General features: G+C 50.0%; 8 protein-coding genes across 8 annotated transcripts; 5 read left to right on the top strand and 3 right to left on the bottom strand.

The window, feature by feature from the left end:
* Positions 1-123: 123 nt before the first annotated feature.
* Positions 124-2,346, bottom strand: PtrM4_114700 (uncharacterized protein; the record flags this gene model as incomplete). Its single annotated transcript, XM_066108140.1, has 1 exon — positions 124-2,346. The coding sequence occupies one exon, from the start codon at positions 2,344-2,346 to the stop codon at positions 124-126; it is 2,223 nt and encodes a 740-aa protein (XP_065961325.1).
* Positions 2,347-2,576: 230 nt separating this feature from the next.
* On the bottom strand, positions 2,577-3,566 carry PtrM4_114690 (uncharacterized protein; the record flags this gene model as incomplete). The annotated part of the gene is made up of 1 exon (XM_066108139.1): positions 2,577-3,566. One exon carries the CDS (start codon positions 3,564-3,566, stop codon positions 2,577-2,579), a length of 990 nt encoding a protein of 329 aa, XP_065961324.1.
* A 39-nt stretch (positions 3,567-3,605) lies between these two features.
* On the bottom strand, positions 3,606-4,958 carry PtrM4_114680 (uncharacterized protein; the record flags this gene model as incomplete). The annotated part of the gene is made up of 2 exons (XM_066108138.1): positions 3,606-4,445; positions 4,479-4,958. The coding sequence occupies 2 exons, from the start codon at positions 4,956-4,958 to the stop codon at positions 3,606-3,608; spliced, it is 1,320 nt and encodes a 439-aa protein (XP_065961323.1).
* Positions 4,959-7,242: 2,284 nt separating this feature from the next.
* PtrM4_114670 (uncharacterized protein) lies at positions 7,243-8,129 on the top strand (the record flags this gene model as incomplete). Its single annotated transcript, XM_001934854.2, has 2 exons — positions 7,243-7,852; positions 7,903-8,129. The coding sequence occupies 2 exons, from the start codon at positions 7,243-7,245 to the stop codon at positions 8,127-8,129; spliced, it is 837 nt and encodes a 278-aa protein (XP_001934889.2).
* An 887-nt stretch (positions 8,130-9,016) lies between these two features.
* PtrM4_114660 (uncharacterized protein) lies at positions 9,017-9,250 on the top strand (the record flags this gene model as incomplete). The annotated part of the gene is made up of 1 exon (XM_066108137.1): positions 9,017-9,250. The coding sequence occupies one exon, from the start codon at positions 9,017-9,019 to the stop codon at positions 9,248-9,250; it is 234 nt and encodes a 77-aa protein (XP_065961322.1).
* A 1,110-nt stretch (positions 9,251-10,360) lies between these two features.
* On the top strand, positions 10,361-10,992 carry PtrM4_114650 (uncharacterized protein; the record flags this gene model as incomplete). The annotated part of the gene is made up of 2 exons (XM_001934853.2): positions 10,361-10,615; positions 10,711-10,992. The coding sequence occupies 2 exons, from the start codon at positions 10,361-10,363 to the stop codon at positions 10,990-10,992; spliced, it is 537 nt and encodes a 178-aa protein (XP_001934888.2).
* A 1,870-nt stretch (positions 10,993-12,862) lies between these two features.
* Positions 12,863-13,705, top strand: PtrM4_114640 (Atrophin-1 multi-domain protein; the record flags this gene model as incomplete). The annotated part of the gene is made up of 2 exons (XM_001934852.2): positions 12,863-13,054; positions 13,109-13,705. The coding sequence occupies 2 exons, from the start codon at positions 12,863-12,865 to the stop codon at positions 13,703-13,705; spliced, it is 789 nt and encodes a 262-aa protein (XP_001934887.1).
* A 1,245-nt stretch (positions 13,706-14,950) lies between these two features.
* Positions 14,951-16,993, top strand: PtrM4_114630 (HET domain containing protein; the record flags this gene model as incomplete). Its single annotated transcript, XM_001934851.2, has 2 exons — positions 14,951-15,183; positions 15,238-16,993. The coding sequence occupies 2 exons, from the start codon at positions 14,951-14,953 to the stop codon at positions 16,991-16,993; spliced, it is 1,989 nt and encodes a 662-aa protein (XP_001934886.2).
* Between the last annotated feature and the right edge of the window lie 6,778 nt (positions 16,994-23,771).

The following is a 23,771-nucleotide window of genomic DNA, read 5'->3' as shown; positions in this document are numbered from 1 at the left end:
GCTAAGACGCTAACCCGTTATTAGCTAGCGGTGTCGGCACTTTCGGCTCGACACGCCTGCTATCTGACACACCCCCTCAGCTTGGAAGGCATATTGCAAGCTGCATAAACTGGTTGATCGATCCTACATAATGAGGCCTTCCAGTTGCTCTTGCACCTCCTTGAGCTCAATCTCTCTGAGCGGGGCTTCTTCGCGCTCGACGAGTCCCAGTTGATCAAGGAACCTGGCCCATTTATTGGCTGGCAGTGGCTTTGTGAACCCGTCTGCGATCATGTTGTCAGACGGCACATACTCTACCTTGATCACCTTTCGGGTAACCTCCTGTCGTAGCCAGTGATTGTGTATGTCAACGTGCCGAAGCTTTGTTTGCAATTTGGCAACGTCTTCATTTACTAGACGGATCGTCTGAGTATTGTCGCACTTGATTGTGATAATTGGATTGCTTAGCTTTACCTGAAGCTCTTTTAACAACCGCGACGTTAAGATTGCCTCCTTAGCAACTTGTGATAGGGCAAGCAGCTCTGCTTCTGTTGTTGATGTTGTCACAGTATCTTGCTTGCTTGCTCTCCAGGCGATGAGTCCTCCGAACAGCTTGATTGCGTATCCCTGCGAGCTTTTCCTGTCCAGTGTGTTGTCTGCAAACGACGCGTCACTTGCTACCTCGAGGCCATCGCCTCTACCGAGTTCGAGGGCTAGGGATTCTGTTTTCTTGAGATACAGGAGCACACGGTCTGCAGCGTCTTGGTGTTCTGTACTTGGATTGATTAGGAAGCGAGCAAGTCGTGATGTTGCAAAGGCTATGTCGGGTCTTGTTGTGACTGCAGCGAATAGAAGCGATCCAATCTTGCGTTGGTACTTGTTGACTTCAGCTGGTGCTGCGAGTCCTTCTCGTGGTCGGAGTTCGATGCCTGACATTGGCGTATCATGCCTTACATTTTGGTGGTTGATGAGTTGACTGATTTTGTCGACGTATGCAGCTTGAGATAGCTGTATGGTCTTCTGCTTGCGATTGCGCATAACCTCTACACCGAGAAACCACTGTAAGTTGTCTCCTCCCGTACAAGCGTATTTTTCTTGGATCCAGTTGATGGCCTTCATGGCCTCTGATTCTTGCTTTGAACGGTACGCAACGATGATGTCGTCCACATAGAAGAAGATGATAACTCCGTCTTTGATCATGCAGCATGGCTCCTGTGGTATTTGTTGAAACCCTATCGAAGCAAGAGTTGCGGTGAATTCTTTCTGCCACAGTAATGGTGAGATCCGGAGCCCGTAGAGTGCCTTTTGCACTTTGAGTAGAGTGCCAGGCTTCTGATATCCTTTTGGCATCCTCATGTATATTTCTCTGTCGATTGCAGCATGCACAAAAGCATTAGTGACGTCGTATTGTTTCAGCTCAAGATCGTATTTGGCGGCGATTGCCATAAGCATTCTGAATGAGCGTCCTGCCAATGTTGCTGCGTATGTGTCTTGGGAGGTGATGTTGCGTTGTTGGTCTCCCCTTACTACCAATCTTGCCTTGCATTTGATGAGGCGGTGATGCTTGTCGAGTTTGTAGGTGTATACCCACATACAGTCTAGGATCTGGTGCCCTGCTCGTTTGACTGGTGATGCTTGGACCTCAGTCCATGACTTCATTTGTTGGTGACTCCGAAGGTGTGTCTTTTCTGCTTCCTTGAACATTTCGTATAGTGGATGGTCTTCCAGCTTTGAGTATGCTGTTGGGAGTGGCGGTAGCTGGTTACGATGGGGCTTGATTCCCTTGGATAGTAGTCTCTTCACCTGAGCCTTGTCGATTGACTTTCCTTCGTGTTGACCAATGTGTCCTGATTCGGTGCCGGCCATGAATGCGGCTGCCCATGGACTGGTCATTGATGTTGATTGGTTGGACATGTTCGTCATATCCTCGTTGTTCACCTCTCCTTGAACTAGCAAGGCCACAGGTGGAGGAGTTGGTGGCGGGGTTAGATATGCCTCTACCACCTTCCTTCCTTGGTGGTATCTGGTTTTCTGAGTGCGCGGGCTCTCTTCCTGCGTCGTATCGTCCTCGTAGAACGTCTCGGTTTCTGCTTGTTGGCTCTGAGTACCTGGGAGTTCGACTGTTCTCACCCACGTTGCGATTTCCTCTAGGGTGTTGTGCATGAGATTGTCCATCAGGTCCTCAGTCTTGCCATTGAAGATTGTTTCTTCGTCAAACACTACGTCGCGAGTGCTGATTACCTTTGCCATAGATGGGATCCATATGCGGTAAATGTTCGTCGACTGGTATCCCACTAGGTATCCAATCCAGGCCTTCGGATCTAGTCTCTGTAGCCTGGACTTTCCTCTGTGGGTGTCGTCTGTCATTGCGAAAGCCTTACACCCATATGCTTTTAGGTGAGCTTGATTTGGTTTTCGAGGTCCGGTGACTATGCCGTTCATGGCAGCTGCGTGTGTATAGAATATTTCGTATGGTGTCTTCCAATTGTTTGGGTAATTTGGCGTTCGATTGTATAGGTATACCGCCGCTCTGGTAGTTTCTGGCCAGAGTTCCCATGGAAGGTTTGCATCCAGTCGAATTGCGCGTGCCTTTTCTTTTATAACACCCCTGAGCGCTCAGCTCCTCCGTTTTGAGCTTGAGTATCTGGAGCGGAGGGCTCGAGTTTGATTGATAGGGACGTGCACCATTTTTCGACCTCTTGTTTGACGGTAACGATCTCGTTGTCAGTCTCGATGACTTTGACTGTGATGTTGAATTGTTTCTTCATGAACTGGACGAAGAGGCCTAGGAGGCGAATGATTGAGCGAGCCGGTCTGTTGTCCTTGAAGTAGAAGTCCCATGTGTATCGGGACCGTCGGCAAGTGATCAGCATTTGGCTCTTCTCCTTGGTGAAACTGCCGTCCTCATACTCATGGAAGTCGATGGCTACCCTTTCACCTGGCCCTTCGTCGTTCAGTCTAGGCGTCCTGCGTATTTGTCGTTTCGATTTTGACCTGCCGCAGGCGTCACACTCCACGGTGGTGATGCCCTTGATCCTCACCCCCTCAGATTGCTGCACGAGATGCTCGATCGCGGATGGCCCGGGATGTCCGAGTCGTTTGTGCCATAGTATGGCAGTAGCCTTTTGTGGTGATCGTTTGGCTCGATTCATACGCACATGAAAGGCTGAAGTTGATGTAGTAGGTGGCTCGATAACCCATTGCCCATAGTGTTCCGATAAGGTGGCAATGGTTGAACCATCCCATCGTCGTAGGCTTGTCGGGTCTCCTCGATTGTCCCACCATATACCTTGTCTTCGGAGCAGCCTGAATGATACGAGGCTGCAGAGGAAGTCTGGGCACCAGGCAACATTGCTTAGGTGTAGAATTTGTTTGCCCTGAGCCCCCTCTGCCGTCACCTTGACTGCTCCGTATCCTTGTATCCAAACCCTTGAGTTGCCAGCCCAAATGTAATCTCCCATCGCAGGCGGGCGTACGTCTTCGAGCCTTGAGAGGTTGTTGCAGATGTGCGTCGTCGAGCCAGAATCCAGGATGAATGCATCCTTTAATGGGTATCCTTGATTGCTCGCATTGAATGCCGCTTTCATCATGCCCTCGTCCAGCCTCGAGATCTCGCGTCCATCTAGTCAATCAGTGACTGAGTCCGGTGTTTGTGATATCTTGATGTAGGGTGTAATCGATCGTGATGCCGTAGTTAGGCGTGGTCGCTTCGTTTCCAGGTTTGTTTCCTGTATTATTCTTTGTAAGTCTGCATCATGCTGAAGTTTGTACTGTACCAGCTTTGTGATGTGTTTGTTCGGTTTGAACCAATCTGGGGTCTCCAAAGTTGGGTTGACATAGTAGCAGCTACTGATGTCATGGCGTTGTTCACAAGCAGGACATATATCGCCAGCTTCTGCTGTATTCCTTTTCTGGAATTGCTTGGACTTGTTGCCAGGTGCATTCATTTTGCGTTTGTTTGTTTGCCTTTGGTTTCCCTGGCTAGGGTTGGTAGATGGCGCTCTAATTTGCACACTTGAGGCGTCCCCCTGTGTGTTCGAGTCGGATTCACCGCTCGCCGCGTAGGCTGCTTCACCCGTCATAAAGGCACTTCTTGATTTGCCTCGTGTTGGGTGAGCTAGGCTCATGTGTTCGCGGAAGAGTTTCATCATCTGCCTTCTTTCTATATTGTTCCGGTCGCTTCCCGCTCCAGTGAATGTTGCCATCCATGCTGGGGCAATCTTAGAGATTGCTTTTAGGAAGTCGTCCACAACCAGCTTGCTTTGTATCACGTCCCCTATCTTTAGGGCTTCGGCGCGAGTTGCAGCTTGGTCGTATTCGCTGAGCCATGATTCCCAATTTTGCGGGCTTCTCATAGGTCTCAAGGAATCGTGGTACCTCTCTCGTACCCTTCTGATCTCATCGTCGAGGTCTACTCCAACTGCTACCTGGAGGTTTGTGATCCAGGTGCGGAGAGTTCCATGTTCCTCAAAGCAGCTCACTTAGAGGTGTGGGCTAACTGTTGCATTTAGGTGTCTGATCATTGCCGCAATGTTTGTGCGTTCGTCTCGATAGTTTCGTTCGCGTATTTTGTATGATTCAAAAACCATCTTGAATTCCCTTGAGTCCCCATCGTATGCCTCCTTCCCCTCCGCTGAGAGTTCTGAGTATCGAGCTGGTATGGCTGGAGTTTGAACAGCAGGGTTGACTATGTCAACTGTATCTTGTGTAGGCGCTCGGGCATTGGCTCTCGCGGTTCGTGTAGAGGAGGATGGAGCTGATGATGTATTTCTCAGAGCAGCGGCTGGTTCATAGTCGGATACGAGTGGAGGGAGAGGTTCGGTCGGCTTTGTACGAGGCTGTGTGTTGCCCGCTGGATCTACAATGTCCCATATCTCTAGGGCTTCGCATTGCATCTTGATTTGGCGGTACCAGGGGATCCATTTGCTCGAGTCGGTTAGGATAACTGTCGCGTCCCTCTGGTTCTGGTTTATCGTCATTATTGCGTGTTCGTTGCTCTTTATAGAGGCAGTGAGACTCTTAATTGTCAGATCAGATAAGATATTGCACAAAAGTGATGGATGTTTATGATTTCTTTGTTCTTGTGTCTGTTCTAAGGTGCACGCTGAGAGTTTTGTTCTGCTAAGACGCTAACCCGTTATTAGCTAGCGGTGTCGGCACTTTCGGCTCGACACGCCTGCTATCTGACAACTACGCTTTCACTAGCCTTTGCGTACACTACCTTAACAGCGAGGGCAAGCTAGTTAACTACTTACTTAGGTTACCTAAGCTCTACAGGGCGTATACTATCAATAATATTGCCTTAGTAGCGGCGATAATACTACAGCTATTTAGTGTTAATGTTGAGAATACAGCCCGTAAGTGACTTGGTGGTATCAAGCGGAGGAGTAGTCACATGATTGGTGACACGTGCAGGTGGGTCCTAGCGGGGAGCTTGGACGCAGCTGCACGCAACACGGATCTACGAACGTGTGAATAGCTCCTTAGTCAATACAATACGAATCTGTACCACCACTACCGTTGTGCCTTAGAGAGCGCTCTATTAGGTAGTCATACTACTACTAATAGTGTCAGCTTCTCAATAGTTAATAATATAAGCGTTAAATACTTTATGCTTAACAACGTAAGTAATAATAACACTATAGTTAAGTCTTTAGCAGAGGAGTTTAACTTTACTATAAGCGAGCGATAGCTGCGCTGCTACTACTACATCCTTAACCTAGGCGCGTAGTTAGTAATTTAGGGTAAAGATTGTAGCGCGTACAAGAACGACGCCGCTTACCTTAATAATAAGGAGATGTATATAGATAAGTAGCGTAAGTACAGCCCTATTAGCGTCCTTTTTAACGTAATCGCGTCTATCTATACGCCACAAACTTAACAGCTATTAGAGCGCCTACAGCGTAATAAGGCAGAGGTGATAGGCGTTATAGCTAATATCTAGCAACTTATTAAGCCTATTAAGACGCGCTAGAATAGCTATTTTAACGCTTTTATATGCGCAGTTAAGCTATATATGTCAGGCCTACGCAATGCGAGGTGTAAAATATATACTATTCTACCACGATGATCAGGAGTTCACTGATCATACGTACCTTTGTCAGATATTCACTCTCATCTGGAATACTGATGAAATAGGTAATAATGGTGATGATATTGATTGTTGATTGTTTGTTGGTTCTGTCTACGGTTGTGGGCACACCTGGGGGGTGCCAAGCCTTCCTGTGATCCGATTGGCTCTCTCAGATGCCGGGTCGCGCTAGTCTAACCCAGCGTCTGTACGCTCTCATCTTCAACAGTGCTATTATCTGACAACCTTTTTGGTTGCATAGCGTAGTGGGCGTAGACCTGCGTTCTGACAACTAGTTAATCTAGTTTAGGTTAGTCTAGTTTAGTCTAGTTAGTCCGCAGCAGCAGCAAGTTCAGTCTAGTTTAGTTAGTTTTTATTTACCTAAAAAGTCTTGGCAGTCAGTTCAGTCCAGTTCAGTGACCTTCAAACATCAGTTCAGTCAGTCCGGAGCCCTCCGGACTGACTGAACTGACTGATAGCAAGTCTGATAGAGGGATGTGAAGCAGGACCACTGTATGCCAAGGTAGCTTTGAGATGCAGATGAAACTTCCCGAGATCTTCAATTGCTGATCATGTCCTATCATCTTGTCAGATGCTCCTGTCGTAAGTCACTGGCGCACTTTTCGGTAGGGTCTTCTCCAAGAATAACACTTTTTGTCGTGGATTATTCGCGGAATCAGGACGCTCTAAGATCCGCGATTTCGTTCCATTCAGACGTGCTTTGCGCTCATGCGTGACAAAGGCGGAGAAGCACTTCTTAAGGAGAGATAGAATGCATAAGCACTAACTGTTGTTCAGGTACATCGAGACTTGCTAAGAATTGGCCGAACATATGTTCGATGCAGAAACTTTGATGATATTCGGCCATCTCGGTCTAATCATGATCGTACTTCTGGATCGCCTGCTTTAGAGGCGAATCTGCGATTGGCGATAAATCTACTAGCGATAGCCACTCGGCGTAGAAAATATCACAGAACGGTGGTATGGAAAGGTCCGACATGTAAGCATTCGAAACAAGGGTAAGAGGATTTTTACAGAAGATACGTCACCAGCTTGGAACCGGAGACGGACGGAATGATATGTTGGTAGAAGAGCTATTGACTATAAAGCTCACTGTTCCAGTCCCTCCCCGAGTTCATCACACTATTTACATTCCATCATTACCATCACTTCCATGTCTCCCAATCTTTACCATGGTTGCTCTCAAGCTGGATATTCCAGCCCTTATCATCGGCTCTCTTTTGGCCATTCCGGTCTTGTCGGCACCGACCGCAAATGTTGTCGGACATGCCCCTACCGTTGAGGACATTATCCCAAGGGAATACATCGAGGAAGTCCGCGCCTACCATGAAGAGTTAGCACAAATTAAGAAACGGGCTGAGTGGAACCATGCTAAGCGTGCTCTATCTGCGCTGGAAAAGCGACAACCGGCTCAAAATACCTGTCTTAAGGGCGAAACTTGGATACAACGCGAATGCAGGTCGGATGTCAGCCCTCGAGCCTGGCAGGACGAATGTGAGCCTGCGAATGGCGAAGGCTTTGGCGTTTTCCGGCCCGGCGAGTGCCCCGAGAATACCGTCTGTGTGCAGCTTAGTATCCCTAACGGAGTGGATCCTGGAGGTGAAGAATCATTTATCGAGGATATCCTTTGCCAGCCAAGTACACCGCCCAGGCAAGGCGTCCGAACTGCCAAGAGACAATATGGGTACAGAAATTACAAGGCAAAGGACAAGAACGTGGTCGCCATTGGTATCGAGGTATTAGAGGATAACACAGAAGCGTCCGTGAGTGCCAATGTACTAAGTAAGTGACCATATTGTTTATTCCACGACAATCATTAACATTTTTTAAAGGCAGCGATCGGACGTTTGTGGTCAAGCCCATAACCCCTATCACAGCGAATCTCCGCGGCTTCAACCTGAAACTCTGCCAAATGGACCCGGGCAACACACAACAGAATAGCCCTCAATGTTCCCCTATTGGTAGGCCACACAATCTTCGAATGGGCCAATTCGTCGACTTTACGTTCGCGCTCTCGGCCGGCCAAGATTCGTTGTTATTCTACTCCATTGCGGGCTAGATGCAGGAGGAACACTCTGTTACTCTTGAGATGGAGGTACCTCTCTCTTATCAGAGAAACGCCGAAAATCTTGTATCTTAGACAAATGTTGGTTGTAGCGCAGCAGTCAAATAACTCTATAGCGATTAATTTTCCGCATCCATTGCCTTTTGCTGCATGGTAATTCTAAGTTATTCGAGCAAATTGATGTTTTACTTTGGAAGGCTTCGTTGATAGACTGGCGTCATGAACTACTGCTATATCCACAGTAATCTGTCTACTGCTACTACTGGGTCTGTTCTAGATCAAACTGATCTCAAATTGAGCATGCAGGTTATCCTTTTTCTCCAAAAGGACTGTGTTGAGTAACCTAACCACAGCGCGCATACTTTAGGCTACACGACCTGGGCATGATTTGAAACTGAACAGACGGTACTAGATCTGACAGGATATACGAGTTTGGAGTATTGAAGCCGTATTTATGGTGTTGATGACATGTTGATGGCATGTGAGTGGCATGTGGGTGGCATAAAGTTTGGAGTTTCTCACCAAGGTCTACGTTACCTAGGTACCAACCACTAGCGTCTTGGCTAAACATCAAAACTCGAACAGGTGGTCTTGTACAACTGTTTGGGCGAGGAAGTTACCACGTGGCGTGCGATAATACTTATCTACGAAACGTCCTCAAATAACCCATCTCTTCAGTGATGTTCGCATGCTAAGATGGTGGTGGAGTGGTGCTGTCCACGAGTTGTCGCGGAGATATCGGTAGTTCGTGTCAGGAACCTGGTTAGCGCGGACTGGCCGGTTGCTCCTTCCGCTGGATTAGGAACACTGGTAAACAAACATTGGACGAGCAGCCTTCCCGACGACGCTGCCGCCCACGACGCCGAAAGCCGCCCATCAAGATGGAGTCATATAATCTTAAGACTGCATCGACCTACATCAACAACTTACTTCTTGCGCGGGGATTGTTGCGCAATGGCAAGCCCATTGAGTTTGCGCACCCATCAAGGGGCGAAGGAGGGAAAGAAGCCACCATGGCTCAGATTATCAACCTAGTCCACGATTTGATACTGAAGCGCGATGTATGCATATGCCACCGTGTTATTTTCGACGACATACCCCTAACGAGTGCATAGCGCGACCACGAGTACCGCGAATCCATCGCCGAAACGCTGCGAAGCCTCCGCTCGGAATCGACGCGCCAAACAGCTGCTTTGGAAAAGCAACATAACCGCAATGCAGACCTCTCGCGACAGTTGTCGCTCGCCCAGGCGCAAGAACAATCGGCGCGCAAAGCTTTGCAAACCGCTGAATCATCGGCACGAAAGTTGCGCGCAGAGATGCAGCGATTGAAGACGACGGTTGACCAAGTACGGACAAGTTGCACAAACGACGTGCGAAAACGCGATAGAGAGATCTCAAGGCTCAAGAGTCACCTAACAAGCCAACAGCGGGGCAACAAGACGGGTCTGGTGGGCGCAAGTATCACAATCAACCCCGGAAGCGTGGGCCTAGGCACTACCAGCACTGTACGCGACGAGGTGCCAAATGTCGACGACCCTGAGTATAGTCTCAAACAGGAGACGACTGAGTTCTTGACTCATCTAAGCCAGAGCTTGAGCGATGAGAACGACAATCTGATCGGTCTTGTACGGAGCACACTCCTGACACTGAGGGAGCTCCAGGGCATGTCAGAGCAGAATGGGAAAGGGGGCGAAGAAGATGCATCGGTTCTGGATGAAGACGACGACAGCGCACGACAGGGCATGCTCCACGCGCTGCCCACCAACTACGAGACCCTAGCCGATGACATGGACACAGTCCTGGACAATCTGAAGAATCTGCTCACCAACCCGAATTTTGTGTCAGTGGAGGAGGTCGAGATGCGCGAAGAAGAGATACACAGACTACGGGCCGGCTGGGAGAAGATGGAAGCTCGTCTACGCGAGTCTTTCATTTTGATGGACTCCTGGAGGAAGCGCATGACCAATGGCGACACTATCAACCTCGAAGAGCTTAGGATGGGTCTCGGTTTTAGTCATGGCCTAGAAGCGGCCAACCATGAAGGCATTTCCATCATCGACGAGGACGAGGACGAGGACGAGGAGGAAGAAGAGGATGAGGCTGCCAGCTCAGTCTTTGACGAAGATGTGGATGATTCTGACGAGCAAAGAGAGCAACAAGACACAGAGCGCCATCTTTCACCCAGAGTAGAGGAAGCTCCGGAAAGGACCAAGGGACCCGATATGTTCAAGATCAAGCTGCAACCCAGTCAATCAGCGCTTGGAGAAACCAGCGGCAACAAGTCGCCCAGAAAGGTAGCCTTTTCACCATCCATACCCAACACACCCTCTCAAGTCGAAAACGAGAACGCGGATGCCTCTGGGATCGACCTAGTTGGTGCGGAGAAGCCTAGTCGCCCAAGCTCTGCAGCCAAGCCACCACAGTCTCAAGAACGAGCATCGAGACAAGCAAGTCGAGATGGCCGGGCACCACGCCATGTACGTTACCATGATTTTGACGAGCAGCAAAGTTTTCTTTCCCTTCATCTCAAGCACCTCTTCTTCCAATATCCAATACTAACAACCTTCATCAGACCAAGAAACGCCTCTCTAGCCCACATGCCCACCCCGATGAGCCGTCACCCAAGTTGAAGGTCAAAGACAAGCTACGAGAAGCTGCGGAAGCTGCCGCCGTAACCGACGGCCAAAAGTTTACCAGCCCCACCGCACAGGTGGATGACAGCGTCGCAGTCTCTGAAGACGTAACCACAAGGCGCGCAGCTAGGTCTCCAGTCAGGACAAGAGTCGGTGGCAGGCCAAAGAGGAGAAAGAGCACGTTGACGCCAGAGGAATTGGCCAATCTATTGGGTTGCTGAGTCGGCAAGCTTCGGACAGAATGCATGTACGATATTCACGATACCAGGTCATGGCGGCGTTGAACTACTCGAACCTGCATGTAATATCAAGTGGCTTCATGTCAAGATGCGAGTGCGGGCCTTGCATGATCATGTTGAGGAGCTAATAGTGAAGTGGCTGTCTGCGTGACCAATACTCGATCTTATTGGGCAGGCCTCCGGTGACGGTGCATCTGTAGCGTTCATGTCCTGGGTACGGCGCGTAGGCTTTCAAGATGAACCTCACTCTTTTCAGTCTAGTCTTGCTGGGCATCCATGTGGGATTGGAAACTGTCCGATTGATGTGCGCCATGGGGCGTTGGGAGTTGAGGGACGCAGACGCAAAAGCAAGGCCACATTCTCGGCGGATCTATTCCAAGTCGAAGCAGGAAGCTTCGAAGAGCACAACAGTGACACAGCATGTACCCTGCTTCTTGTGTGCCCAAGGAATTCATCACTTATCCATACCCGACGAACAATGACGTACCCGAGGTGCAAACTCCCGTCATTGAGCGATACAGCCTTCATTTCGCGTACCTGGTGTCGAAGCGCTGTGCCTCAGCCGCACCGAAGTGCCCGTCCTTGTTCCGTCTCCTGACAATGCATGATTTCGACACTTACGAGGCTGTATGCAAGCCCACCCTGCATGGCATTACGATATACGTTTGCTTCCACATGGCGGACGTTGTGACCGCAATGTGGCCGGAGATGTTGCTCATATGGTATCCAAGTGAGGTTGGTAGAGAGATGCTGTGGTTGGATGGCGCTGCAAGCCACTAAGTTTATTAGCCGCCCATTGTCCCCTTTGGGGCATTTGGTGACGAGTAAACTGGCCTCGGAGTGATGGGATTGGGTGGAGTGGGAGATGTGGGTACGGAATGGCTGTAAATAGGACTCTATGTAGCAGGGAGGATAGCTGCAGGTTGATCAAGGTAGCAACCTTGATAAGCAAAATTTTCTGCATCCGTCATCAGCCTTCAAGCCTAAGTTCCCCCGTCGAGCATGCAGTGTGACAGAAAGCGATCTGCACCTCGCACATCCCGACATCACATGGCTCACCTCGTCGTCATTTCTGATTGGATGCATGTTTTCACCTCGGGCCCGTGCTCTACGTGACGACCCACTCATGTATTCCCCGCCCGCGCTGACGAATGAGGGGCCAGAAGCAAGACGCCCGGCTACACACGACGAGTGGTGCACCACTCTCGCATCACCGTCAAGCGCTCGCCGTACATTCGATAGACTGCTCTCCACACCCGCTACCAGCTTACACCCTGCCAAAATGGCCTGTGTGCAATCAATCGCTACCGGGGCGCAGCGACGTCTGGTCCACTGTGGGCGTAGCGCAGTATGCCTGCTTGCTAGCCCCTCGCTAATGCCCAATGGTCGCCCAGCAGTCGTGCAATGCAATGTCTGTAGATAAGTAGGCCTGTGGCCGCTCATATGTCGTCTTTTTTTTCTTCAGCAAGTGTGTCAAGTTCAGAGCTGTTGTGTTCGTTTTTTGTCTATTCTTTTTTACCCTCCCCCTTCTTCTCCTCTCTCCTCTCCAGGCCTGGTGCCATCTAATTATCACTACTCTACCGACAACCCTATACCCACCCTTTTCACAGTAATTCACTTCCCTTGTGGCCGGTCCACTTCACGTAATACGCAGCTCTACTTGCTCGAAACGAACATTCACACCAAACGACAACGCAAACTCGCAAACTTTTACGAATCTCTCAACACCCGCACAGCTTCTTCAGCAATCTCGACGTCTATCCATTAGCTTGGCATCGGACAATTTCGAAAGAAAACGATACTTCATAATACCAATTTTTACTTCAGAAAGAAAGAAAGAAACAATTTCACAATGGCCGCTATCCAGCTTAACTTTACTCTTCGCACTTCCTCCAACTGCAAGACCGTGCACTTGCTCGGCTCATGGGACGGCTACCAAGGACAACTCCCGCTCTCAAAGGACCCCAAGAAGTCTGGAGGCTGGGTCGGATGCTTCAAGTTCCAAGGACAGACTTTGAAGCAGGGACAGCGCTACTGGTACTACGTATGTTCATGTCACATCCATGTTGCGATGGGAGGGATGCTAATTAGGACATAGTACATTATTGACGGCTACCACGTCTCGCACGACCCCGCTAAGGACCACACCACCGAGCCCACCACCGGTCGCAAGCTAAACATCATCGACATCCCCGCCGCCAAGTCGAGCTCAAAGACAACCACATCCAGCTCAGACCGCAAGTCACGCCGCGTCTCGACCGCCACCATCCCCAAGGGCCGTGGCCTCAGCCCCGAACGCATCGTCGCCCCCAAGCCCCAGCGCCCGCACGAGACCCGCCAAGTCATCAACACGCAGTACGACAAGACCACACTCGAGGCCCTCAACGCCCGCTTCGCCAAGCAAACCATCGAAGAGTCGTCAGATGACTCCGAATACGACTCCGATGAGAGCTCAGACGTTCCCTCGCTCACCAGCCGCTCCACAAACAGCTCTAGCCCGTCCAGTGTTAGCTCTGGTAGCTCATGCTGCACGTGCGAACGCTACGGCATCACCCGCGCTGGTGACCGCGTCAAGCTTGACTGCGGCGGTGCTCGATGTGGTTACTCGGATGACTCTTCTGACTGCTCTTCTGAGGACGAGTACGTCTACGAGGAGAAGACTACCCGCCGCCAGGGTGTAGTCATCCGCTCTTAAGTGCTTCCATCAAACAACTTCTGGATAAAACCATTGCCCATGCTGTCGTCGTCGAAATTCAGTACCCTACGATGACGACACCGCGGACCCTTCTTCAACACCCCTCTTTCTTCTGTGCATATTATGATTACGAATCTTCTTTTCTTCCTTCTTTGTTCCTTCTTTATCAATCAAACCCACTCTTTGGATCTCTAACGACAACTCAAGTTTATTTATTGCTGCTGGTTTATGGGAAGCTGCCCACACGAGTTTCTTTCAAGTTTAGTTTTTTTTTCAACGCATCTTCCGTGGCTTTGTTGCCCCCTGAGATATGGGGGTGGCGTCATGGATGGCGGGGCATTTGCGACGAAAAGATGAGGACTTTTGAAATGGTCTTTGTCTTTTGATCAACTACGGTTTGAGGGGGAGGACCCTCGGACTTGTGCGCCAAGGCACGCTTCATGTAGAGATATCTATGTAGTCAATGATATGGATTTGCATGGGCTCGTGCTCAAGGAAATGGGTTTTGTTTGACTGAGTTTTGGGTGATGTGTGATTGAGTGACTGACTGGAGAGACTGGATGATCCGGCTTTTCAGTGGGATGCGGCGTTGTCGGATGGCGGGGCGTGAGGCAGGCGCTGAGTGGGTGCGCCTGCCTTCGATCTTGGCCCATCAGGGTTGTTGATCAGTTGTGACTGCTCTGCAGAAATGCAGCTTGACTGTGCCGCAATTCCAGGTAATCGTCTACCCCTCCTCTGTCTTTCTCATTCATCATCTCATATTTCACACTTCCTCCTTTGTACCTCACATTCTTGCGATAACTCTAAACTGCCGTCACGGAGGCTGCCGGGTCAGAGAGCGACGTTGACTGCGATATCTGCCCGTCGTTGAACCTAAAGCATAAGAAAAGCGACGGCAATGAGAAGCGTCGATTCTTCCACGAGGCCTGTGATCGATGCGATAGCAAGAAGTCGCAGATTCGGTTTAACCTATGTGCGAAATGCCGACATATTCGTATCTGGCACCTCCTTGGTTGCTTTAATGACGAAAACTGGACCTTTTCGTACAAATGTTCTAGAAACTCAGAACAGTGCGATGTTTGCAGTTTCATGATTGCCTGTGAGGCAAAGTGGAAAAAAGAGGAGGAAGATGCAAGTAAACATGATGAAGAATTTACGGTTTACCTGGGAACGGTAGATGTGCTAATCAACAATGATCCCGAATTACATCAACTCGAAGCGGCTTGGGGGGTAGAATGGGGGAAAATGGATCTAACCACTACTCTACCCGAGGAAAAAGCAGCACGTCCCTGGACATATATCGACTGGCCTTGGCTACGCTCCTACCTCTCACCTTTAATGGAACCACAGAAGCGCGAGGATACGACGCATATATTGCCCGTATACGAACCGCTTCGCGACATCCGCGTGATTGACGTTGATCAACGCTGTGTTATCCAGCTACCGCAAGGTGCACAATATGTTGCACTATCTTACGTGTAGGGAAACGACTCTGTCAACCACTTCCGGACATTGCGCTCAAATGTCGATAGTCTCTCCTTTCCTGGCAACCTAGAGAACATAGATTTGGCGCTCACGATATTGGACGCTATGACAGCGTGTAGGGAATTGGAGCACCGATATTTGTGGATCGACCGCCTCTGCATTGTTCAAGATGAGATCGATGCGAACTCCATCGAGTTGAAGCACATGGGGAGTTTGTATCACCATGCAGCATTTACTATTGTTGCAGCGGCGGGTTCGAGCGCTGCATGTGGCTTGTCCGGCATTAGCCGTGCAAGACAGAAACGAGAATACCTAGACCTACAGAACGGACTTAAAATCGTCGAACCTGCACCAGATCTGCCAAGAGTCTTCTCAAAATCCAAATGGAATCAGCGCGGCTGGACTTACCAAGAGCATATCCCATCTTCGGTTTTGGTCTTCTTTACCGACTATGGGCTCTACATCGAGCATAAGACACCCCTTCAGGAATATATCTCTGCAGAGGCACCTGGTTCGAAATGGCGCATAGAATCGGGTGTCATCGAATATTTTCTGGCTCATATCCAGGAGTATATGGAAAGGACACTGAAAAATCAGGCTGACGTCTTACAAACCTTCTCTGGTCTACTTGAATCAAGGTATGGCCATCGGACGTCTTTTGGCCTACCTTGGGATATCTTCAATCTTGCAATCCTCTGGGTGCAGAATGAATCTTGTCCCAAACCACCAATAACCATAGGGACGGATGTCTTTCCTACATGGTCATGGATATCAGCGAGGAGTGTAAAATTCCTGCAGTATAATTGGGACATATGTTCTCTTGCATATTGGTGCACAACAGTCCAGAGTGATGGTACAAGTACCAGGGTAGCCATTGGCGGTTCACATGCGTCGTGTCCAAATCTTCTGGTGGGACTCGCATGGGCAAATGGCTGTATACGTTCTACACTACCAGAGTACTTCAAACTCGACTGTTCTAGGGAAGACTATTCAGCTCGGCTGCAAGAACGATCGTCCGACAACTCACTTGATTATCGACAGGAGGCTTTCCAGGAGTATGATGAGAAAGAATTATTCAAGGACATCCCCGAAGAACTGACGGAAGTACCCGGACGGATAATGGTTCATACACAAAAAGCTTCATTTACGTTAGACTGCACTCCTTATGGATCTCACGAGCATCCTATTCTTATTCGAAGCAATGGGAGATTTGCAGGCGTAGTTCATGCAGATCAGAATGCAAGGGAATTGATCAACACTATCAATCTAGGACAGTCCCGTGTTGACTGCATAGCCCTCTCCATGTCTCAGGAACATACGTCCTATATCAGTCTTAGCGACATTTACTTTACCGAACTCCCATCCATTAGTGAATTTTACGGGTGCCCTTGTTCTCCCAAACAAGAAGCGGATATAACAACATCGACGGACCACGTTGCCGAGTTCCCAAAACATGCGGATTTCCGAGAAACGGTATCCGTCTACCATCCTGGTGCCACTGTTGCTAGGACTGACTTGTATCATTGGGATGTTAGTGAGAATAACATCAGCAAACTTTATATTAAAAACGGGGACTGCGGAATAGCACTGTCCAAACATTTGTCCGGTCAAAGTTACCTCGACATTCACGGAAACCTGCTCCGTGTCTTCGAAATGCCGCCTTGCTTACATGTAATGTTCATTATACCAAGCCCTGTTCAGGGCAATGTCGGTACCGTTTACCAAAGACTGTGCCTCGGAACAGTTTACCTGAAGCAATGGGTTGAAGCATCACCAAAATCCGAAAGCATTGTCCTCGAGTGAAGACTAAAGGACGTAAGTGTCCTTATCTGCTCGGTGATTGGCAGCTGGACTTACTCAAGCAGACTTGTATTCTGTTGCGCAACAACACACTGGCCAGTAAAACAATCATGACCATTATCTTCCTACACGCGCGACACTACTTTCATAACTCATCGCAAAGACATCCGCTAGGAAGCTACTATAAACCACCATCCCGACGGCTCCCACGCAACGCACATCTCTCCATACTAGCAAGGCGAGCTTCTCTCCAACCCAGTAACCCCCGCGGGTAACAAATTCTATCCACAACTCGCCATAGTCCCTTCTAGACCACCCTTCCAGCCCTCCAGGCACCCTCCTGACTCACGCCCTTGAGCCAAAAACCCCCCGTAACAATCCTACCCTACAATCCCACCACACAACGCCCATTCCGCCCTCACCATCCCTTGTGACGGTGTGAGGAGAGGAGGAGGACTGCGTTGCATTGTGTAGCTATGGAGGAACTGCAGCTATATAGGTGTGTGTGATGAGAAAGTGTGGTAGCGATAGCCGTACCCAACTCTCACCCAAGTCGGTCTTGGCAAGTCCCAAACCGTTACATCCCTGCTCCAACCTTGGCAAGCAGCAAACCTCGCACTATCTACCACACACACCAAAAAACACATGAACCTCCCTCGCTGCAAGGCCCCCCACCCATCCCAGCTCAGTGGCGTAAAACTCCGCCCCCCATGTTTTCAGCCGTCAAACACTGCGCCACATCTGATCGTAGTACCACTGAGACCGCGATCGTGACCGCGAGAAAGAGTGAGAGCATCTATAATGGGTGTAGGGGCTTGTCTCATTCGCCACAATGGAATTACCCGTTAAGCGCTGGGTATTAGTCCGGAAGAGGATAATGAAGAATGTTTGGTGGAAGATATGGGTGTTAGGATGAGTAGGGCTTTATTTCTGTATTAGATGGGCTGATGTAAGGCGGGATCTGTAGTCTGCCAAGTGTTCTCGTGTATAGGAGTTGGGCGCAAGGTGATTGGAGTTTAGATTTGACGAATCGGATTGCTACCCTTGCTAAAGCTTTCTTGATGGTGTATCTTGTGGCTATATTGTCGTCTAAAATTCAATGCTCTTCTACGTCATCAGTCGTGACAAGGGATATGCGTAATATGAGTAATCATGGCCTGGTCGTCAGGTAACCGTGTAGACATGTTCCCAAAACAACCGGTTGAGTCAGCAGCGGTGTCACGTGCTAAGTACTACAACACAAGAATAAACTTCCGATAACCTATCTAGGATTTACTCGTGTATACATGGTCGCAAGGCGTCCACGAGCCTCCAACCTCCAACCAGTGGAAGTTCCACGACGACACAATTCGACGAGATCATGTAAGCTAGGCGGCCACCCAGTTGTCCAATATCCAATGAGAGAAGTTGTATCGAATATTCCCTTTATGGCATATCCCATTGGATTTGAAGGTCATGCTAGTCGATCGAACTAATGCAGGGGCCAATATAACACCGGCGAGCTGGCGAGAGACCCATGATCCGTGTTGCCGTTGTACCCACAAAACGTTGATACAACGTTGTCGCGCCCGCGAGGCTGAATTCGCATCTCGGTAGGGGCCGCTTGGGGAAAGCTGAAGTTGTCGGCTGTTTGACCGGGGGTGATGCATCTCCACCGACTCAATGTAGCAAAACTATGCCGAGTTGTCAAGTCTGTGGGAAATAGAAAACATGACCAAGCCACGTAACCAAAACACCCTACAACAACTGCCAAGAATAGCTTGGGGGTGGAGAGGTGTGCTGGGATCTACAGTCGGCACCAAAGTTAAATGAAGCAAAAGACAAGCTGCCAAGAATGCGGAAGCCGGACAGATACTTGAGCGTGCGTACTGTAGATTGCGAAAGCAATGCCGAAACAAGAAAACCGGCATATAGCTCAGCGGGACCACGCAAGAAACCAAGAATTTATAATCACCAGCAATACAAGGGAAAAAACACCGCAACATCACACCATGTACATGGTCCCAGACTGCGCATCAATACGAGGTCGCCGAGACAAAACAAGAGGGGAGCTAACAAAAGGACGAAGAAAAACAAGTACAGGTATCCTGGCATTGGGGGAGGAAACCGTGGCTAGAGAGCCGCGCAAGCCCATAGCCCAACGCATACGCAGCTGCGGGAGCTACCATGGCCGAGCGAGGTAGCTGTAGTGTCCTCGAGGACGCGGAACGTGACGATTCTCGCCCTGCGCCCGGGGACTCCGTGTCGAGATGCTGGCAGCGGAAGCAACGGGCCTCGTAGAGCCATGTCAATGCGACTCGCGTCCAAGGCGTCATCTGCATTCCGATGGATAGCTGTGGCGCGATAAGCCGATTCGCCGAGACAAGAGGCTGCCGAAGCTGGTAGTTCACCGGCACGGTCGGAAACGCCCGTATAAATGAGTCAAACATCACAAAGACACTTGCATCTCCAGAGTGGAGTTATCGTCTTATGTGTGTGTCATAGGAATTGGCAGTGACCTCGCAGAATACGTTGAGTTGTGTGTAGGCCTACTTGACCGGGTGGCGGTTCTCACACCGTCCGAGTGGATGGGTGTTGAGTGTATACCAAGAGGCTTGGGTCAGGGAAGAGGCGGTAAGGTAGCACGTGCACGTGCAGAGTAAATGTGGGGCAGCTTAGCGAGATGACGTCGCGGCGAACGTCGTATGCACTGGATTCACTCTTCTCCAACGCTTCGGTCCGTCAAAGTTTAGATTACGATTGAAGTATAGCATGGCGACACGTCGACTCGTGTACGGTATCGAGACTAGGACAGTACGAACTCGCCTCTTCCGCCCTAGAAGTGTGGGCTTTGTGGCTGCTGTCTTTTCTTTACGCAAGGCAGACTTGAAGGTGCTTGTAAAAAATAGTGGGATTGACAGCGAAACACGGCGCTACTACACGAGTAAAAATAACGGATTAGAAGAGAAGTTGAAACTCATTCCTCCTACTCCACTCAATGCCGCCGAGATCCAGTATAACATTATACCCATGCCCTCGTAATCGTACAACGTCCTGCTCTTTCTAATATGTATCCCATGATGAAGACTCCAGCCCCAGATAAACTCCTTGTTAATGCGTGTATTGTTAAACGTGACGAAGGTGTAGAAATGAATGTTCCAAAAGAAACAACAGTCGCAGGCTCGAACGAGAAGATGGTTGGACAAGAGACAAACGGTCAATCGGAAATGTTGAAGTGAAACGATAGATATGGTCGTGAATCGTGATGAGGTCGGAAACTTGTCTCTTCATCCTAGGAACGAGGGAGGATATGTGCCGCTTCCGTAGCCCGAATCAGGGTGGACGCTGGTTTGATGGGCGATCTCAGGTCGGCCGTTGCTATGTTTGCTGCATGTATATCCTACAAGAACCGTCTTTTCTTGGATGGTATGTCCGCGTTGTCCGTGGGAGGCACATGGGTCGATTGAATGTTTGTGGTAGAGACATCGGCAGACCGAGTAGCGTTCGATGACTTGGTAGCACATGTTGGCGGTTTAAGATGTTTGGGAAGTAAGTCACTGATGTTCAGTGGAATGTGTAAACGTGGGTGCGTATGAAGATTGAGACCGACGATATGGAACAACTGAAGAACTGGTGTTTAGGGGAATGGAGACTTGGGGTAATGAATGTACTCGACGTGGCAAGGGACGGCATATATACGGAAGGGATGAGGATAGAATAGAAAAGCATAGGCCAGAGTGGGTCACCCATGGTAGGCATCTTGTCCATCTGCAGGTCCATCAGGCAACTGGAGACGTGTGTAGGGATGATGTGCACAGTCAGCCGGAAGCTACTAAGATGGGACTGTCAAAAACAGCCATTACAGCCGTTAGTTTCCAAACTGTATAGAAAGAGGCAAGGTCTTCGGGTGTGGCAGGGGTGGGTACTTCGCTTCTTAGATGCTCTTTCAGCTTGTTGCAGATGATGCGTCTCAGAAGCTGATTGGCATGTGGCTTAGCCCATGCAACATCCGCAGGGTCGCGGAGAATTTAGTAGGAAAAAGGACAGGGCGTGGAAGCGGGAGCAGGAAAACATACGATGTATTTTGCGCATAGTGAGCGAACGGGGGCGGCAAAACCCCTGTAGTGCGCGGGCCACGCAAGCGTACCATATACATTACAAGAGCCCATGTTTATATCGGTTCATACGTCCTAGAGCCGAGTGACACGATCTCTGCGTGACTCGAATCGCATCTGACAGCTCGAATTCAGCCACAATTCTGGATATAGCGCCTGGGTAGTGGGCGGGAGCGGAGCGACGGAGGGGCAGTGACTTTTCTGACGTATATTAGTCAGGCCCGGAGCTCTAGCTCCACTGCGCTTCCACCGGGGTCTAGTGCCCCATTCGGAGCGGCTATCGCGCCCGTCGGCGATTTCATGTTACGAGGTTGCGAGAATCATTTTGGCGATGAATAGCAACTTGGTCGTTGAGGCTGGTAGTTGGCGGTACGTGCGGCTCTCGAGAAATCCCGCGCCGGGTGGTGGCGGTTCGCGCTTGGTGGCTACGTACGTACCGACCGTGAATCCCGACCGTGAATCCCGACCGCGACTCCGTGTTCCGAAGAGGACCACCAAAACCTCAACACCAACTTCCATTTCCAGTCATCTACCACAGCTAGAACGGCAAGATTACTCTGCACCTTCATACCAGCTGATCAGCCTTACCAGCGGATTCCAGAAGTGTATGGGCGCTTGCCACTGCCTAGCGCTTCAGGCTGACCAGCTGAGTGCTGCCTGGCCATCTGCAGATGGACACACGCAACATGGGGTTTTCGAAAGCCATCTCCGGCTAATCGTCCAATTATACATACAGAACTCTGTCCGTGGGTCATGGGGTAAGTTGCTCCATCTGTCCTTCACCGATTGATGGGTGGGCGGTGGAAGACGCCGCTAATGCTACTAGGTAGTATGCCTAGAGGGAAGTTCCATCTCATTGTAAAGAATTGTCTAGAATGTTGGTAATCTTTGTCCGTCTTTTGGTTGGGCTATCAGAACGCCAGGTTCGCTGTGAGCGCTAAACTCCTTGCCATCGGCGTGATTGCGCGCTTCGAGGCTTACCTGCAACGGTTGACCGTTATGCAGCCCTATGCACCCTCCCGTGCGATGGGTTCACGTGGTGGCGATCTGTACATCTCACGCAGCACTTCCCGGTCTACACGGTTCTCAATGATCTGCTATCTGCCAATGACATCAACCTGCATCCACCCTCGTCCCAGTGTCGATACTGCAAGGCTACGCCTACCAAGGAAAATCGGAAGACTCCGCCTCAAACTAAACACCGGGAACCTTTTCCAGTTTCAGAAGACGAGGGTCTAACGCCCTGAGCATATTTTCACCGTACCCGGCCCCAGTCCCGCATCTGTCTGCAGTTACTATAGGAGACTGTTACAAGGCAGATTTCCCAGAATAATGTTTGAAATGAGTCAGGGGCGAGTGGCTGTTACCAGTTCTCATCTTTTTGCAACATCGTACTCACTTTGACCAGTTTAGAATCGGCCTTCAGTGCGTGGCACGACTGCAACCTGGCTGGCTCAGGGCAATAGGCAACACTACAAGATTGGCACATACAAGCGCAGTGCCGAACGGCACTACGGCCGGCACACGTAATTTCGCCCACCAATAATGACTGCAGTTGTCGACGGTGCATTGCTTGGCTGCGTCTCGCTTCCTTGCCCACGTCATGCTGAAAGCTTTGCGGCTCTTCGAACATGTCTCTTGTCACTTGATGAACGTCGAGAGTGCGAGCTTTCCCATATCGTTCCATCCATGCTACAGTGTGTTATTAAGCTGACACCTCACCACTGATATCGGTGCCTAGCCAGGTCAGGCTGGAGCGTGCTCCAAGGCCCCATCATGTCCCGAGGAATTACACCCAAGGTCGTCACAACGCCGTTCAGAAGGCGCTGCGATCCCACGCATCAGCTCACTTGCATACAATATACCCCACGGAGCCTCACCGCCCGATCGTACCAGAGACTCGCTGCCGTGGATCTGGAACTCAGGCGGATGACTCGGATGCCATAGCGGCAATTTCCATATTCCGATTGACCGGAATCTGGACATGGGACGCTGGTGAGGATCACTCCATGGATCACCTCCGACGTCCATACCGATGGGATCGTGGCATGTGCTCGCGCTCTGATCACTATATACACCGCCTGGTCGCAGTCACCGATCTCTATCTGCTTTCTCTGCGGTTATAGTAATTGTCACGGGGTTGCAGCGTCGCCCTAACACACAGCAATCGGTGAGTATCTGTTGTAGCGGTGTCAAACTATTGACCGGAATTTCTAGCAAACGGATGTGGAAAATGTGCAGTTTGAGATGCTCTCGGTGATTGCGGGTCCGAAGTCCGCAATTGCATAAAACCCATCACTGGCCGCCCGAAGACGATACGAAACCACACGTGGTCATAAGTACAGTTTGAGGAAATCCATCAAGCCAGCATAAAAAACCTGACTGACCGGGCCTTTTCGGCTCGCATCCAGAACAGCGGAAACTCGTAGAGCACGAATGTAAGCCGGTCACAGTCCCAAGCTGACAACGATACATATGACCATCTTCAGCGCAGCAGCCAAAAAATCATATATGTAAATCGCCATGAATTACGCCCACAAAACTTCCCTCATGATATTTCATAGCCACATCCGTTTACGCGTCGTTCTCTTCCCGTACCCAGACTACGTCTAAACCCCACCCCACCGGAACCCACCTACGCTCGACAGAGTAGGAGAAGAAACTGGAGGTAACAAGATAAGGACAAG

Source organism: Pyrenophora tritici-repentis, chromosome 6, assembly GCF_003171515.1.
Source record: "Pyrenophora tritici-repentis strain M4 chromosome 6, whole genome shotgun sequence".
NCBI lineage: Eukaryota > Fungi > Ascomycota > Dothideomycetes > Pleosporales > Pleosporaceae > Pyrenophora > Pyrenophora tritici-repentis.
This window is presented reverse-complemented; position numbering and strand designations above follow the sequence as displayed.